At 44.3% G+C, this 19,447-nt stretch overlaps 1 protein-coding gene across 1 annotated transcript in view; it reads left to right on the forward strand.

The window, feature by feature from the left end:
* Positions 1 to 1,640: 1,640 nt before the first annotated feature.
* The window catches only part of LOC138670894 (thiol S-methyltransferase TMT1A-like), a 34,932-nt gene continuing 17,125 nt past the window's right edge, over positions 1,641 to 19,447 (forward strand). Inside the window, exon 1 of the mRNA XM_069758649.1 lies at positions 1,641 to 2,190. Within this exon, the coding sequence (XP_069614750.1) occupies positions 1,693 to 2,190 (498 nt within the window). The 5' untranslated portion in view covers positions 1,641 to 1,692. The remainder of the gene's footprint in view (positions 2,191 to 19,447) is intronic.

Consider the following 19,447-nt stretch of genomic DNA (forward strand, 5'->3'; position numbering starts at 1 on the left):
AGAGCGGTGACGTCACCGCTGTGCTTTCCGGCTGCTGTGCTCACAGCCAGAGCAGAGAAGCAGAGCGCCGAGGACAGACAGCGGTAGGTAAGTATGTAATGGTTGTTTTTTTTACTTTAACGATGGTAACCAGGGTAAACATCGGGTTACTAAGCGCGGCCCTGCGCTTAGTAACCCGATGTTTACCCTGGTTACCGGCATCGTTGGTCGCTGGAGAGCTGTCTGTGTGACAGCTCTCCAGCGACCAAACAGCGACGCTGCAGCGATCCGGATCGTTGTCGGTATCGCTGCAGCGTCGCTTAGTGTGACGGTACCTTTAGTTTTTGGCAACAATATGACACCTAAAAGGTTTTATTCTCCCCTTCATTATTTATCTAATCTACTCCACCTATGTTTATGGCACATAGGTACTTACTCCACAACAGGGGCTGGATTACCCCATGGTTGTTAAATGATGTCGCATCACTAGTAAGTTTAGACCTAGTTTGCCCACAGTTACATTATTTTCATTATATCATCGCTAGACAACTAACTTTCACTCTTTTTCTACTCCTTCAGGCATTTTTGCCTGTTACTGACTACTGTATATTTAAGCAGTCTGGTACGTACTCTTCCCTTTCCTTTGTTCCTTCCTCCTCACTAATCACAATACTATGAGCTATATTGTTATATTATCTTCATTGTGATCACGATTGTATTGTTTTTTTTTGTTCTTATACTATGTTATGCAGTATACTGGGGAAGATCATGTTTTAACCGAAACGATTATGTTGGACCGCAATAAATTTACGTTTTCTTCCTTCATCCATACGAGTTGAGTGCCAATTTCTATTGTTCACTATATCACTGGTTTGGGAACCTAATTGAGCACCACCACAGCTGTGCCACGCTATACTACATGATTGACCTGAGTGACAGATCAAAATCACTCATACAAGTCAATGGGACAGTGAAAATCCGAGACACCACATGGATGCATCAGTGTACGATCCCTATACTGTAGGTGATTAATATTGTAATGGGTAGGAGAAGCTCAAGGCCATGTTCACACGTTAAGTATTTGATGTCTCTTTTTACCTCAGTATTTGTAAGCCAAAGCCGGGAGTGGTAAAAAAAAAAATAGTGGTGACGTGTTTCTATTCTACTTTTCCTCTGACTGTTGCACTCCTGGTTTTGGCTTTCAAATTCTGAGGTAAAAAGCCCACCAAATACACAATGTGTGAATGTTGCCTAAATTCCACTCCTGGTTTTGGCATACAAACACTGATATCAAATACTGATGTGTCAATGAGCCTTTACAAGGATAAAGCACCACCTGAGGTGTCTGATAATGGCCCCAGGAACATCTACACCATGACTTGCTGTGTTTTTGTACTGAGAGATTCTGGCAGACATGGAACATAGCATAGAAACACCATTAAGATTGAAATAATCAATATAAATGCATGGTTTTCTGACGATTGATACTCTTTGAACCTTTGCATCATCAGTTACTATATTATTTTGGGACAGTAATTATCTGTGATACTATATTGCCTCTATGACATGCTTTTGCTCCTTGGCCTAGCAGCAGAAGCAGCCGCAGGAGGAGGAGGAGGCAGCGTGCAGCCCATCTACCGGTTACACCCTCTGCTCACTGTTGTGCAGGTCACATACAAGCTCGGAAGTCAGCTTACATTACACTGGCTGAACATGGCTGTACACATATTATTCTGCCAGATATGTATTGCTATTATTACACTGCCAATCCACATTCTTTACATGCTGGGTCTGTGGAATCCTTTAGCTAAGAAGTGGCTGCCTTACCTCCTGAATAGAGTCACCAAGACCTACAACAAATACATGAAAGACTACAAGAGAGAACTATTCAGCAACTTGAATGACTTTAAAGGCCCCTCTGGAGATCTTAAAGTTCTAGAGCTTGGTTGTGGCACCGGTGCCAACTTCCAGTTCTATCCTTCAGGATGCACAGTGACGTGCGTGGATCCTAACCCAAACTTCAGGACATACCTGAACAAGAGCCTGGCCGAGAATGATCATGTGCATTTCCAGGATTTTCTAATAGCCCCAGGGGAGAATATGCCCCAAGTAGCCAGCGGGTCTATGGATGTGGTGGTCTGTACATTGGTACTTTGCTCTGTGGAAAATGTTGATGGCATCCTGGCAGAGATACATAGAGTCCTGAAGCCTGTGAGTCTTATTTTTTGTATTGTATTACCAAACACACAGTAAATATTTGATTTAAAAAGCATATTAAGGGGGCATTTCAATTGTAAAAAATGATCACCTATATACAGGATAGGTGACAACTTTTAGATTGTGGGTGCATTCGCTGAGACCCCCACAGATCACCAGAAAGGGGCACTTTTCTTCTCCAGCTAGTTGAGCATGTTCTTTGTCGCTTTATTCAGATGGAGGACAAAAGTACCCTTTTCTGGAATTTAGTGAAGGTCTCAGTAGTTGGATCCCCATAAATCTAAGGGCTTGCTCACACAAGCAATGATTTTCTCTTTTGAGAGAATTGGATCAATTATGCTAATGACACTGGGCTCAAACTCTGATCAGCGCTTAAGCAGAGTGTCAGTTTACTGTGATCCAATTGTCTCACATGAGAGAACAGTTTCACAGGTGTGAAGAAGATGGAGAACTTAATTTATCCATCTTCTCTATTGTCTCTATCTGCATAAATGGGAGCAAACCCTTAAAGTCCTCATCACCTATTCTGTGGATAGGTGACATCTTGTAACATGTATTCCCGTTTAAGTTTATGGTTACCTTTTGAGACTGTAAATATGGGAGTAGGACATTTGCCATTCTGGAGTCTAGAAAAGCTGGGTGATTACTGTTGTGGCAGAAAGAGAAGAAATGCCTGTCTACTAAGGGCTCATTCACGTATCAGTTTTTTGGTAGGTGTGGTATCCATTACTTTTTACGTATAGGTCATGGACCCGTCATAATGAACGTGTCTTTCTTTTTTTATGTTACGGACTGATGTCCGCAAGTGAAAAAAAGTCCCAATATGATCCGCATCACGCATCAAATTGGCCAAGGCAAGTCAATGGCTCAATGAAAAAAAACGGTTAGCACACGGATGTTATAGATAACAATTGTCATGAAAAATAGGATGTGTTGTGGAAGAATCTTCCCGTCTATTGTCTACTCTAGACAAATATTTTCACAATTCCAAGATCGGCCACTCCTTACCAGCTTGTGAATGTGCTCAGTGATTTTTGACCCTGATTTGCTGTAACAACCTAAGTCGTTAACGATTTTTTTTTTTTGGCCTGTGACCTAGATGATGTGTGAGAAGCTACATAAAAGCTCCACTGCACATTGTCATGGTTTGTCAATGTGTTATCTACTGTATATTATGCAACTAGAGCCAATAGTGCAGACATCAGGAGCGAAACACAATAAAAGAGATCACAATAATCAGGCTTGGCATGACAGTCTGTCTGGATCTGAAAATTCATGCAGTTTTAGCACAGATCGGCAGAGATTTCAAATGATCTGTTAATGTCCTTACATCAGTCAAAGCTAATGGAAACATTATCAACAAAATGATAACTGCACCAATTTGATGGCACATAGAGAAGTTTAATACTAGAGATAAGACCATCCTGATTGGGTACACCTTGTCGTGGTGGGATGGCTTGTACACTTTTTTTTATCCAATTACTGTCAACCAAGTACCCTATGCAGAGGCATATTAAGAATAGCCAGGGCCCCGGGCAGTTTAGAAGGCATGGGCCCCACCGGTACCCAATGTATCATATGATGTGTCACATGATCCCCCTGGTAGATCATGTGATAGGTCATGTGAGTAACACACAGCTGCTCTGGGGCACATCCATACACGGAATACGACAGAAACAGTATCACACAAATTTTTCCCTTATGTACAGCACTATAAATAACATAGCTATACAAGAAGGAGCAGGGATGGGAGATTAATTTTCCCAAGGGGCCACATGACAGGCTGTGACTTTAAACTAAATGAAGAGATATTTTTTAAGGTGTTTTTTTTGCTATGATTTACATGTATAAGTCTGATTGTTTTGGTTGTTGATTAAGGGGCCTGTGTGGGGGCTGACAAAAGTAATAATAAATTAAAAATCGATGAAAATGAACAAATGAAAGTCAGACATTGCTTTTCAACCATGCTTCCACAAAATTAAAAAAAAAAAAATCTCATGAAAAAGGCCTGGACAGAAATGATAGTTCCTTAACTTAATATTTTGTTGCACAACCTTTTGAGGCAATCACTGCAATCAAACGATTCCTGTAGCATTAATGAGACTTCTGCACCTCTCGACAGGTATTGTGGGCCACTCCTCAAGAGCAAACTGCTCCAGTTGTCTCGTGTTTGAAGGTTCCCTTTTCCAGACGGCATGTTTCAGCTTTTTCCAAAGATGTGCAATAGGATTTAGGTCAGGGCTCATAGAAGGCCACTTCAGAAAAATCCAATGTTTTCCTCTTAGCCATTCTTGGGTGTTTTCAGCTGTGTGTTTTGGGTAATTACAGAACATAACAGAGCCTCCTCCATGATTCACAGTAGGGACAGTGTTCTTTTCTTGATATGCTTCATTTTTCTGTCTGTGAACATAGAGCTGATGTGCTTTGCCAAAAAGTTCCATTTTAGTCTCATCTGGCCATAGGACATTCTCCCAGAAGCTTTGTGGATTGTCAACATGTAGTTTTACAAATTCCAGTATTGATTTTTTATGATTATTTTTCAACAATGGTGTCTTCCTTGGCCGTCTCCCATGACGTCCACTTTGGCTCATACAATGACGGATGGTGCGATCTGATACTGATGTTCCTTGAGCTTGAAGTTCACCTTTAATCTGTTTAGAAGTTTTTCTAGGCTCTTTGTTACCATTTTCATTATCCGTCTTTGATTTGTCATCACTTTTCTCCTGCGGCCATGTCCAGGGAGGTTGGCTACAGTCCCATGGATCTTACATTTCTCAATAATATGTGCAACTCAAGTCACAGGAATATCAAGCTGCTTGGAGATGGTCTTATAACTTTTACCTTTAACATGCTTGTCTATAATTTTCCTTCCAATCTCCAGAGACAACTCTTTCCTTTGCTTCCTCTGGTCCATGTTGAGTATGATACACACCATGTCACCAAACAGCACAGTGAGTATCTGTAGCCCTATGTACAGGCTCACTCAGTGATTCTAAGATTGTAGACACCTGTTATGCTAGTTAGTGGACACACCTTGATTTAGCATGTCCCTTTTGTCACATTATTTTCAGGTGTACCATCATTTCTGTCCAGACCTATTTCAGGAGTTTTATTTCTTTTTAACCCCTTCACCCCGAAGCCTGTTTTCAACTTCCTGACCAGGCCATTTTTTTCAATTCTGACCACTGTCACTTTATGAGGTCATAACTCTGAAACGCTTCAACGGATCCTGGTGATTCTGAGATGTTTTCTCATGGCATATTGTACTTTATGATAGTGGTAAAATTTCTTCGATTTGACTTGCATTTATTTGTGAAAAAAAATGGAAATTTGGCGAAAATTTTGAAAATTTTGCAATTTTTAAACTTTTAGTTTTTATGCCCTTAAATTAGAGAGTCATATCATACAAAATAGTTAATAAATAACATTACCCACATGTCTGCTTTACAAGAGCACAATTTTGGAAACATATTTTTTTTTGTTAGGAAGTTATAAGGGTTAAAAATTGACCAGCGATTTCTCATTTTTACAACAAAATTTGCAAAACCATTTTTTTTAGGGACCACCTCACACTTGAAGTGACTTTGAGGCTTTGAGGGGTCTATATGACAGAAAATGCCCAAAAGTGACACCATTCTAAAAACTGCACCCCTCAAGGTACTCAAAACCACATTCAAAAAGTTTATTAACCCTTCAGGTGCTTCACAGGAATTTTTGGAATGTTTAAAAAAAAATTGAACATTTAACTTTTTTCACAAAATTTTTACTTCAGATCCAATTTGTTTTACTTTACCAAGGGTAACAGGAGAAATTTGACAACAAAAGTTGTTGTGCAATTTGTCCTGAGTACGCTGATACCCGGTGTGTGGGGGTAAACCACTGTTTGGGCGCATGGCAGAGCTCGGAAGAGAAGTAGAAACCCCCCACAAGTGATCCCATATTGGAAAGTAGACCCCCCAAAGGAACTTATCTACATGTGTTGTGAGAACTTTAAACCCCCAAGTGTTTCACTACAGTTTATAACGCAGAGCCGTGAAAACAAAAAATCTTTTTTTCCACAAAAATTATTTATTAGCCCCCGGTTTTGTATTTTCCCAAGGGTAAAAGGAGAAATTGGACCCCAAAATTTGTTGTCCAATTTGTTCAAAGTATGCTGATACCCCATATGTTGGGGTAAACCCCTGTTTGGGCGCACGGGGGAGCTCGGAAGGGAAGGAGCACTGTTTTAGTTTTTCAACGCAGAATTGGCTGGAATTGAGATCGGACGCCATGTCGCGTTTGGAGAGCCCCTGATGTGCCTAAACAGTGGAAACCTCCAATTCTAGCTGAAACCCTAACCCAAACACACCCTTAACCCTAATCCCAACCATAACCCTAAACACACCCCTAACCCTAATCCCAACCCTAATCCCAACCGTAAATGTAATCCAAACCCTAACTTTAGCCCCAACCCTAACCCTAACTTTATCCCCTACCCTAACCCTAACTTTAGCCCCAACTCTAACCCTAACCCTAACTTTAGCCCCAACCCTAACCCCAACCCTAACTTTGGCCCCAACCCTAACCCTAACTTTAGCCTCAACCTTAACCCCAACCCTAACTTTAGCCCCAACCCTAACCCTAACTTTAGCCCCAACCCTAACTCTAACTCCAACCCTAACTTCAGCCCCGAACTCTAACCCTAACACTAATGGAAATAAATACATTTTTTTAAAATTTTAATATTTTTCCCTAAGGGGGTGATGAAGGGGGGTTTAATTTACCTTTATAGCTTTTTAGGCGAATTTTTTTTATTGGCAGCCGTCACACACTAAAAGACGCTTTTTATTGCAAAAAATAGTTTTTGCATCACCACATTTTGAGAGCTATAATTTAGCCATATTTTGGCCCAAAGAGTCATGTGAGGTCTTGATTTTTTGCGGGACGAGCTAACGTTTTTATTGATACCATTTTCGGGCACATGACATTTTTTGATTGCTTTTTATTCCGATTTTTGGGAGGCAGAATGAACAAAAACCAGCAATTCCTGAATTTCTTTTAGGGGGGGGGGGGTGTTTATACCGTTCCACGTGTGGTAAAATTGATAAATCAGCTTTATTCTTCAGGTCAGTACGATTACAGCGATACCTCATTTATATCTTTTTTTATGTTTTGGCGCTTTTTCACAATAAAAACTTTTATATAAAAAATAATTGTTTTTGTATCGCTTTATTCTGAGAGGAGCTATAACTTTTTTATTTTTCTGCTGATGATGCTGTATGGCGCCTTTTTTTGCGGGACAAGATGATTTTCAGCGGTACCATGTTTATTTATATCTGTCTTTTTGATCGCGTGTGTTAGGGCTAGCAGAACACACCAAATAATAGGAAAGATAGAATAAGGTGCGTTCGCAGCCCGGGGTCCACCGTGCAGAGATGGAACCTGCTGCCAAGTAATGACGGACTATATGGCGGTACAATGTGAATACACACACGGGTTAACTTCACCCTGTGTGAAGGAAGCGAACCCTGTTGCTTCCCAGGGCCGCGGTACCGTACTAAGAGCGCAAGCAAGGAGTCTCAGAACTCAATCCCAAGACACAGGATTTGAGTTCAAATAGACCTCTTGCGCTCGACACCGTAACTGGGGTGTCAGAGACACAGAAATAATAATAATAAAGATGCACGAGAGTGCGTGCGGTGCCGCACTGGCGGACACCACTAACCACCCAGGCTTGGGTCAGGAAAGCGCTGTGAAAGCGCACGGCGCCGCACTGGGGGTCACAGCAATTAGACGCTGTGTAGTGTGTTACGTGCTGATGGCTAAGTCGGGCGCTAGATAGCAATCATCCACCTTATGCGAGCAGTCATACAATAGGGAGCATCCTTTTGGAAGAGGACTGCTCCAGCACCAACGGATGAGGCATCCACCTCCATAATAATTGGCATATCTACATCGGGGCGATGCAGGATGGGAGCGCTAGCGAAGTGTGACTTAATCAAGAGAAAGGCCTTGGAGACCTCCTCCGAGAAGTGGGGAATGAACTGGCGATAGTAATTAATGATGCCCATAAAGCGCTGCACCCAGAGGCGTACCTAGGGGTTCAGCTCAGGGGGGGCGAGATATCTGAGTGGGCCCCTAACCCTTTACTACAACTACGGTGTGGCACTGTAATTGCGTGTATAAGAACCTCAGCCGATTATCCCCCTGTAACTAAAAAAAACTCCACAAAGACCATCACTACCAGTCCTACGGAACATAGATCACTGCACAGTTACAGATGGTGACTTACCACTGACATTCTTTCTGATGGAGTCGTCACTTTTCCCATCTTTTCCAACTGACCCAGACCGACATGACAACTTCTTCCAGCAACGACTCGGCTACAGAGAATACAACAAAGACACATTTCACTTCTCATATTCCAGCCCCATCACCATCTACTGAGCCGCTGCTGCCGTATGTGTCCTTATTACTGCCCCTGATACCCCAATACTGAGCCACTGCTGCCGTATGTGTCCCTATTACTGCACCTGATACCCCAATACTGAGCCGCTGCTGCCGTATGTGTCCCTATTACTGCACCTGATACCCCAATACTGAGCCGCTGCTGCCGTGTGTGTCCCTATTACTACACCTGACACCCCAATACTGAGCCACTGCTGCAGTATGTGTCCCTATTACTGCACCTGATACCCCAATACTGAGCCGCTGCTGCCGTATGTGTCCCTATTACTGCACCAGATACCCCAATACTGAGCCTCTGCCGTATGTGTCCCTATTACTGCACCTGATGCCCCAATACTGAGCCGCTGCTGCCGTGTGTGTCCCTATTACTACACCTGATACCCCAATACTGAGCCACTGCTGCCGTATGTGTCCCTATTAGGCTACGTTCACATTAGCGTTGCGCGCCGCTGCGTCGGCGACGCAACGCATGACGCACAAAAAACGCGCGCAAACGCACTGCGTTTTGCGACGCGTGCGTCGTTTTTTGACGAAAATCGGACGCACGAAAAATGCAACTTGTTGCATTTTCTTGCGTCCGACGCTAGCGTCGGAAACGACGCACGTGTCGGAAAACGCAACAAAAAAAACGCACGCGACCCCTATGTTAAACATAGGGGCGCGTCGCCGCTGTGTCGCCGCTGCGTCGCCGACGCAACAGCAACGCACATTAGCGGAACGCTAATGTGAACGTAGCCTTACTGCACCTGTTGCCCCAATACTGAGCCTCTGCCGTATGTGTCCCTATTACTGCACCTGATGCCCCAATACTGAGCCTCTGCTGCCGTATGTGTCCCTATTACTGCACCTGATACCCCAATACTGAGCCGCTGCTGCCATATGTGTCCCTATTACTGCACCTGATGCCCCAATACTGAGCCACTGCTGCCGTATGTGTCCCTATTACTGCACCTGATACCCCAATACTCAGCCACTGCTGCCGTATGTGTCCCTATTACTGCACCTGATACCCCAATACTGAGCCGCTGCTGCCGTGTGTGTCCCTATTACTGCACCTGATACCCCAATACTGAGCCGCTGCTGCCGTATGTGTCCCTATTACTGCACCTGATACCCCAATACTGAGCCGCTGCTGCCGTGTGTGTCCCTATTACTACACCTGATACCCCAATAATGAGCCACTGCTGCCGTATGTGTCCCTATTACTGCACCTGATACCCCAATACTGAGCCACTGCTGCCGTATGTGTCCCTATTACTGCACCTGATGCCCCAATACTGAGCCTCTGCTGCCGTATGTGTCCCTATTACTGCACCTGATACCCCAATACTGAGCCACTGCTGCCGTATGTGTCCCTATTACTGCACCTGATACCCCAATACTGAGCCACTGCTGCCGTATGTGTCCCTATTACTGCACCTGATACCCCAATACTGAGCCACTGCTGCCGTATGTGTCCCTATTACTGCACCTGATACCCCAATACTGAGCCACTGCTGCCGTATGTGTCCTTATTACTGCACCTAATGCCCCAATACTGAGCCACTGCTGCCGTATGTGTCCCTATTACTGCACCTGATACCCCAATACTCAGCCACTGCTGCCGTATGTGTCCCTATTACTGCACCTGATACCCCAATACTGAGCCTCTGCCGTATGTGTCCCTATTACTGCACCTAATGCCCCAATACTGAGCCACTGCTGCCGTATGTGTCCCTATTACTGCACCTGATACCCCAATACTGAGCCACTGCTGCCGTATGTGTCCCTATTACTGCACCTGATACCCCAATACTGAACCTCTGCCGTATGTGTCCCTATTACTGCACCTGATGCCCCAATACTGAGCCTCTGCTGCCGTATGTGTCCCTATTACTGCACCTGATACCCCAATACTGAGCGGCTGCTCCATATAGGTCCCTATTACTGCACCTGCTGTGTGGTACAAAAGCATTGTTCCTCATACTGCTTCACATAGTAATGCCACCATTGTGCTCTTACATACTAAAATGTCTATGTGCCTTCACAGTAGCCCCAAACCCTTTACAGCCCCCACAGTGGTCCCAACACTGTATATACGCCCCTACACTGTATGATGGCCCGACAGCAGCTTCCAAACTGTATAACGGCCCTTGCATTATCTCTCACACTGTATAATGACCCCCGCACTAGCTCCCATGCTGTATAATGGAACTTGCAATAGCTCCCACTCTTTAGAATCTGGTCACTGTCTGTCCCTGTCTGTGGGCTGCTACTTTTACAGGCCTGATATACTTAACAAAGAGCTAAATAGAAGAATATAGAAACAGCCAGTGGGTGCGTATAGAGGCCAGTGTATTGGTATAGCTTCCAGAATTTATCCAGGTAAGGCTACTTTCACACTTGCATCGGTACGGGGCCATCGCCATGCGTTAGCCCGATGTACCGCTGGACAGTGTGTTAAATGTAGCACAACGTGGGCAGCGGATGCAGTTTTACAACGCATCCCCTGCCCATTGCGATTAGCGGGAAGGAGGGGGCAGAGTTTCGGCCATGCATGCGCGGTCGAAAATGGCGGTCACGACGCACAAAAAAAGTTACATTGAACTTTTTTTGTGCGTCGCGTCCGCCAAAAACACTACGCATCCGTTGCACGACGGATGCGATGTGTGGCCATACGTCGCAATGCGTTGCTAATGCAAGTCAATAGAGAAAAAACGCATCCTGCGGGCAACTTTGCAGGATGTGTTTTTTCTCCAAAACGACGCATTGCGATGTACGCCTAATAACGCAAATGTGAAAGTAGCCTAACCCTAAAAAAATACTGTTGTCTGGACAAGATCCCAAAGAGAGAAAAGGAAAGGAGCCAACCAGAAGAAAGAGGGGGAGGTAGAATATTACTTCTAAAGAAGAAAGTACACCCCCTGGCTCGTCTACTCCCCTCTTTTTCCCTTCTCCCCCTTTGGGGTCTTGTTGTCTAGACTGAGTATATGTTCAGGGGCCCGCACCCATATGTGATTTTCTATACACACTTACTTATGATGCTTTTTTCTTCTGTCTGGCTATTTATCACACTGTATAAACTCACTGAAACTTTTATTTTAATAAAAGGTTTTATAATGGGGGTTTTGTGTTTACAACCTTGGATTTACTGATATGAGATCATACAGACACTGGACTGATAGATCCTGACCCCGGCTATAGGACTGCATTATATATATATATATATATATATATATATATATATACAGTGGGGCAAAAAAGTATTTAGTCAGTCAGCAATAGTGCAAGTTCCACCACTTAAAAAGATGAGAGGCGTCTGTAATTTACATCATAGGTAGACCTCAACTATGGGAGACAAACTGAGAAAAAAAAATACAGAAAATCACATTGTCTGTTTTTTTATCATTTTTTTTGCATATTATGGTGGAAAATAAGTATTTGGTCAGAAACAAACAATCAAGATTTCTGGCTCTCACAGACCTGTAACTTCTTCTTTAAGAGTCTCCTCTTTCCTCCACTCATTACCTGTAGTAATGGCACCTGTTTAAACTTGTTATCAGTATAAAAAGACACCTGTGCACACCCTCAAACAGTCTGACTCCAAACTCCACTATGGTGAAGACCAAAGAGCTGTCAAAGGACACCAGAAACAAAATTGTAGCCCTGCACCAGGCTGGGAAGACTGAATCTGCAATAGCCAACCAGCTTGGAGTGAAGAAATCAACAGTGGGAGCAATAATTAGAAAATGGAAGACATACAAGACCACTGATAATCTCCCTCGATCTGGGGCTCCACGCAAAATCCCACCCCGTGGGGTCAGAATGATCACAAGAACGGTGAGCAAAAATCCCAGAACCACGCGGGGGGACCTAGTGAATGAACTGCAGAGAGCTGGAACCAATGTAACAAGGCCTACCATAAGTAACACACTACGCCACCATGGACTCAGATCCTGCAGTGCCAGACGTGTTCCACTGCTTAAGCCAGTACATGTCCGGGCCCGTCTGAAGTTTGCTAGAGAGCATTTGGATGATCCAGAGGAGTTTTGGGAGAATGTCCTATGGTCTGATGAAACCAAACTGGAACTGTTTGGTAGAAACACAACTTGTCGTGTTTGGAGGAAAAAGAATACTGAGTTGCATCCATCAAACACCATACCTACTGTAAAGCATGGTGGTGGAAACATCATGCTTTGGGGCTGTTTCTCTGCAAAGGGGCCAGGACGACTGATCCGGGTACATGAAAGAATGAATGGGGCCATGTATCGTGAGATTTTGAGTGCAAACCTCTTTCCATCAGCAAGGGCATTGAAGATGAAACGTGGCTGGGTCTTTCAACATGACAATGATCCAAAGCACACCGCCAGGGCAACGAAGGAGTGGCTTCGTAAGAAGCATTTCAAGGTCCTGGAGTGGCCTAGCCAGTCTCCAGATCTCAACCCTATAGAAAACCTTTGGAGGGAGTTGAAAGTCCGTGCTGCCAAGCGAAAAGCCAAAAACATCACTGCTCTAGAGGAGATCTGCATGGAGGAATGGGCCAACATACCAACAACAGTGTGTGGCAACCTTGTGAAGACTTACAGAAAACGTTTGACCTCTGTCATTGCCAACAAAGGATATATTACAAAGTATTGAGATGAAATTTTGTTTCTGACCAAATACTTATTTTCCACCATAATATGCAAATAAAATGTTAAAAAAACAGACAATGTGATTTTCTGGATTTTTTTTTCTCAGTTTGTCTCCCATAGTTGAGGTCTACCTATGATGTAAATTACAGACGCCTCTCATCTTTTTAAGTGGTGGAACTTGCACTATTGCTGACTGACTAAATACTTTTTTGCCCCACTGTATATATATATATATATATATATATATATATATATATATATATATATATATATATATATATATATATATATACTAGATTGTGGCTCGATTCTAACGCATCGGGAATTCTAGAATATGCATGTCCCCGTAGTATATGGACAATGATGATTCCAGAATTCGCGGCAGATTGTGCCTGTCGCTGATTGGTCGAGGCAACCTTTATGACATCATCGTCGCCATGGCAACCATTATGACATCTACGTCGATACTGTACCCGTCGCTGAATCAGAAACGCGGGATTTCTACGTCCTTTATGACATCATCGTCGCTGTGCCCGTTGCTGATTGGTCGAGGCCTGGCGGCCTCGACCAATCAGAGACGCGGGATTTCCAGGACAGACAGACAGACAGACAATTATATATATAGATATATAGAGATATATATATCTATATATATATATATATACATATATATATATATATATATATATATATATATATAGATATATATATCTATCTCCTATAGCCGGGGTCAGGATCTATCAGTCCAGTGTCTGTATGATCTCATATCAGTAAATCCAAGGTATATATACTGACAAGACTGGTCAGTGATGTGCACTGATAGACGTGACCCCGACTGCAGGACCCCACAGATGAGGATATGTTTCTTTCCTATATATAAAAAGGAGACATGTATCCTCATCTGTGGGGTCCTGCAGCCGGGGTCACGTCTATCAGTGCACATTACTGACCAGTCTTGTCTGAGGAACCATTAGATTCAGCTGCTCTCCAGTGTCTCAGAGAGTGCAGATACAGTATGTGGCTGGGTCTTCTGGAGAGAAGCAGCGTCCTGTCACCTCCATCCTGCACAGTGCAGACACCTCCGGCCACTACGGACAGAAGTGTGAGCTGTTACTTACAGCACTGTGTCCCCTGTCCTGCTCCTCTCTGGAGGAAAGCCCCAGCGCCATGGTCCTGACTTCTCTGCCACAGACACGTTCACTTCACTGAGCGTGCAATGTGGGCGTGTCTGCTGGACACAGGTACAGTGTCAGCACTGGGGGAGGGGGCGGAGCTTCACTGCCTGTCTCCAGCCCCTGCCCGAGGTAGAGCAGGGAGATCGTATCTCCCTGCTCTATCACCAAGCTAATTAAGTGTAGCTCCAGGTGGGCCCCTGTGAGCTGTGGGCCCGGGGCGGCCGCACCCCCTGCCCCCCTGGTAGCTACGCTACTGGCTGCACCGCTTTGAGAGAATGGGGTTCCTGCCAGTCCATCACAGCCTGTAGCTTGGCAGGATCCATAGCCAATGCCTGGGCAGAGATGATATAGCCAAGGAAAGGCAAGGACTCCTGCTCAAACACACACTTCTCCAACTTGGCATAGAGGGAGTTAGCCCGTAGGAGGTCGAAGACCTTGCAAACATCTCTCCGGTGGGAGTCTACAGTATATCTGGAGAGTAGATGAGAATATCATCCAGATAAACTACGACCGAGGTGGAAAGCATATCCCGGAAGATGTCGTTTACAAAGTCTTGGAAAACGGCTGCGGCATTACAGAGCCCGAAGGGCATCAACAGATATTCATAGTGCCCATCCCTGGTGTTAAAAGCCGTCTTCCATTCGTCCCCCTCACGGATGTGAATCAGGTTGTAAGCACCCGCAGATCTAATTTAGTAAATACCCTTGCTCCCCATAGCCTATCAAAAAGCTCAGATATCAGGGGTAGTGGGTACTCATTTTTAACGGTGATGGCGTTAAGACCCCTGTAATCTATGCATGGACGCAGTTCTCCACTCTTCTTCTGTACGAAGAAGAACCCAGCCCTGCAGGTGACACTGACTTCCTAATGAATCCCCTTGCCAGATTCTCTCGGATATACTGTGCCATTGCCTCCGTCTCCGGGAGAGACAAAGGATAGACTCGACCCCGGGGAGGCTCAGCACCAGGCAAGAGGTCAATAGGACAGTCATAGGGGCGGTGAGGTGGAAGGGTCTCCACAGCCCTTTTAGAGAACAGGTCCGCATAGGGCCAATATTGCTTGGGAAGAGAGGATAAATCTGCGGGTACCTCAGTAGTAGCAACCTGAACGCTCTCCCTCTGACATCTACCCTCACAAGATTCACCCCATCCTAAAATTCTGCCTGTGGACCACTCGATATGAGGAGAGTGGTACCGTAGCCAGTGCATCCCTAACAGGATCTCATCAATTCCCTCAGGAATGATGAGCAGAGATATAATCTCCTGATGGGATGGTGACAAGGACAGAGTGAAAGGGATGGTTATCTGTGAGGGCAGTGTTGACCCTGTCCAACAGGAGAGACACAATAAACCCCACCTTGGCCCGCTCTGTAGGAAAACGAGAGGCCAGAAGCTCGAGATGTATAGAGCACTGACTCACAAAACCCCTACAAGACTTACTATCACCAGAAAATTTTTCTGGCAGCGGGAGGCGAGAGAGTCGGTACAGGGGTGGCAGTGGACAAGGTGGCTGCAGCCACGCTAGCAGCCTGAACAGCAACTGCGGTTACATCCACAGCTGAGGTTGTGCGCTCAAGAGCCGCCAACCCACCCTCCAGCTGCTGGATGTACCGCAAGGATTGCTGTTTGTCCATCATTACTAGCCAGACCCTGGCGCTAGTGTAATGTTAGGGCTAGCGGAATGCACCAAAAAATAAGAAAGATAGAATAAGGTGCGTTCGCAGCCCGGGGTCCACCGTGCAGAGATGGAACCTGCTGCCAAGTAATGACAGACTATATGGCAGTACAATGTGAATAGACACACGGGTTAACTTCACCCTGTGTGAAGAAAGCGAACCCTGTTGCTTCACAGGGCCGTGGTACCGTACCAAGAGCACAAGCAAGGAGTCTCAGAACTCAATCCCAAGACACAGGATTTGAGTTCAAATAGACCTCTTGTGCTCGACACCGCAACTAGGGTGTCAGAGAGACAGAAATAATAATAATAAAGATGCACGAGAGTTCGTGCGGTGCTGCACTGGCAGACACCACTAACCACCCAGGCTTGGGTCAGGAAAGCGCTGTGAAAGCACACGGTGCCGCACTGGCGGTCACAGCAATTAGACGCTGTATAGTGTGTTACGTGCTGATGGATAAGTCGGGCACTAGATAGCAATCATCCACCTTACGCGAGCAGTCATACAATATGGAGGGGATTTTAAAGAACGACTTTCACTCACAACACACACACGTATACAAATGTACACTAGCGCACGGCCGTGCGGTCATGAGAACCTTATGTAGCTGCAGCATGTACAGGACCTTCCCAGAAGGACCAATGGGAGGCTGCCACATAAGTTGAGCACCTTCAGGACCTTCCTGGAGGACCAATGGGATCTGCTGCAGTATCTGAGCATGTGACCCTCGATCTCCAACGGGAAGAAGGGGAAAAGCAGGACTTAGTCCCAAAAGCGTCTGCTCGCCGCTGCCCAGCACTGGCTTCAATGGCAGAAGTTGGAAAAGCAGCAGTAACCCTATGCACAGAGTGAGACTGAGCAAGACGCTGGGACTGATGTCTCCGCTGAGCAGACTCCACTGCGGCTGAAGAAGAATTGGAGACTGCAGCGGAGATGGTTTGAGATTCCCCCTGGGCAGAGGCGGGAACTCGACACCTAACAGTGTGTTATTCCACTTTTCGTTTGCCGGTATGTTAATAAAGCGTTGTTTATTGCCTCGTTTTTTATTTATTTCTTTTGCAGTGTTCACTGAAGAGGTTAACTAGTGGGATAGTTTTATAGAGCGGGTCGCTACGGACGCGACAATACCAAATATGTGTACTTTTATTGTGTTTTTTTTATTTACATAAATAAATGGATTTATTGGGAAAATTTTATTTTCTTTATTTGGGGATTTTTTTTATTTTTATACGTTCTTTTTTTTTTTAACTTTCTAACATTGTCCCAGGGTGGGACATCACTATATTAGATCATATCGCTGATCTGACACTTTGCATAGCAAGAAAACTTATGGAGGGAGTTAAAGCTCCGAGTTGCCAAGCGACAGCCTCAAAATCTTATTGATTTAGAGATGATCTGCAAAGAGGAGTCGACCATAATTCCTCCTGACATGTGCGCAAACCTCATCAACTACAAAACGTCTGACTGCTGTGCTTGCCAACAAGGATTTTGCCATCACGTTTAAGTCTTGTATGCCAGAGGGATCAAATACTTATTTCTCACTGCAAAATGTCAGGGAGTCACAAAAACACTGAACTTTAGGAAGGCAAAGTTTGACCAGCTTAGAGATGCCCTTAATCTGGTAGACTGGGACGATATCCTCAGAAATAAGAATACAGATAATAAATGGGAAATGTTTAAGAACATCCTAAATAGGAAGTGTAAGTGGTTTATACCTTGTGGGAATAAAAGGACTAGAAATAGGAAAAACCCAATGTGGCTAAACAAAGAAGTAAGACAGGCAATTAACAGTAAAAAGAAAGCATTTGCACTACTAAAGCAGGATGGCACTATTGAAGCTCTAGAAAAACTATAGGGAGAAAAATACTTTATCTAAAAAACTAATTAAAGCTGCCAAAAAGGAAACAGAGAAGCACATTGCTAAGGAGAGTAAAATTAATCCCAAACTGTTCTTCAACTATATCAATAGTAAAAGAATAAAAACTGAAAATGTAGGCCCCTTAAAAAATAGTGAGGAAAGAATGGTTGTAGATGACGAGGAAAAAGCTAACATATTAAACACCTTCTTCTCCACTATTCACGGTGGAAAATGAAATGCTAGGTGAAATCCCAAGAAACAATGTAAACCCTATATTAAGGGTCACCAATCTAACCCAAGAAGAGGTGCGAAACCGGCTAAATAAGATTAAAATAGATAAATCTCCGGGTCTGGATGGCATACACCCACGAGTACTAAGAGAACTAAGTAATGTAATAGATAAACCATTATTTCTTATTTTTAGGGACTCTATAGCGACAGGGTCTGTTCCGCAGGATTGGCGCATAGCAAATGTGGTGCCAATATTCAAAAAGGGATCTAAAAGTGAACCTGGAAATTATAGGCCAGTAAGTCTAACCTCTATTGTTGGTAAAATATTTGAAGGGTTTCTGAGGGATGTTATTCTGGATTATCTCAATGAGAATAACTGTTTAACTCCATATCAGCATGGGTTTATGAGAAATCGCTCCTGTCAAACCAATCTAATCAGTTTTTATGAAGAGGTAAGCTATAGGCTGGACCACGGTGAGTCATTGGACGTGGTATATCTCGATTTTTCCAAAGCGTTTGATACCGTGCCGCACAAGAGGTTGGTACACAAAATGAGAATGCTTGGTCTGGGGGAAAATGTGTGTAAATGGGTTAGTAACTGGCTTAGTGATAGAAAGCAGAGGGTGGTTATAAATGGTATAGTCTCTAACTGGGTCGCTGTGACCAGTGGGGTACCGCAGGGGTCAGTATTGGGACCTGTTCTCTTCAACATATTCATTAATGATCTGGTAGAAGGTTTACATAGTAAAATATCGATATTTGCAGATGATACAAAACTATGTAAAGCAGTTAATACAAGAGAAGATAGTATTCTGCTACAGATGGATCTGTGTTATGGCTGGCAATCAGGCAACACAGCGTGCAGTAATCAGCGCACATACAGAGATCTGGCAATAACCAAAAACAATAGGACGAGCTCTGAGACGTGGAATCTCTGTAGACTGCAGTACCTGAACTATCCTCACACAACTGTAAGCAGCAGTGGATTGCGCCTAACAACTACCTATGCAACTCGGCACTGCCTGAGGAGCTGACTAGCCTGAAGATAGAAATACAAGCCTGACTTACCTCAGAGAAATACCCCAAAGGAATAGGCAGCCCCCCACATATAATGACTGTTAGCAAGATGAAAAGACAAACGTAGGAATGAAATAGATTCAGCAAAGTGAGGCCCGATATTCTAGACAGAGCGAGGATAGCAAAGAGAACTATGCAGTCTACAAAAAACCCTAAACCGAAAACCACGCAAAGG

Source organism: Ranitomeya imitator, chromosome 3 (genome assembly GCF_032444005.1).
Source record: "Ranitomeya imitator isolate aRanImi1 chromosome 3, aRanImi1.pri, whole genome shotgun sequence".
NCBI classification, from domain to species: domain Eukaryota; kingdom Metazoa; phylum Chordata; class Amphibia; order Anura; family Dendrobatidae; genus Ranitomeya; species Ranitomeya imitator.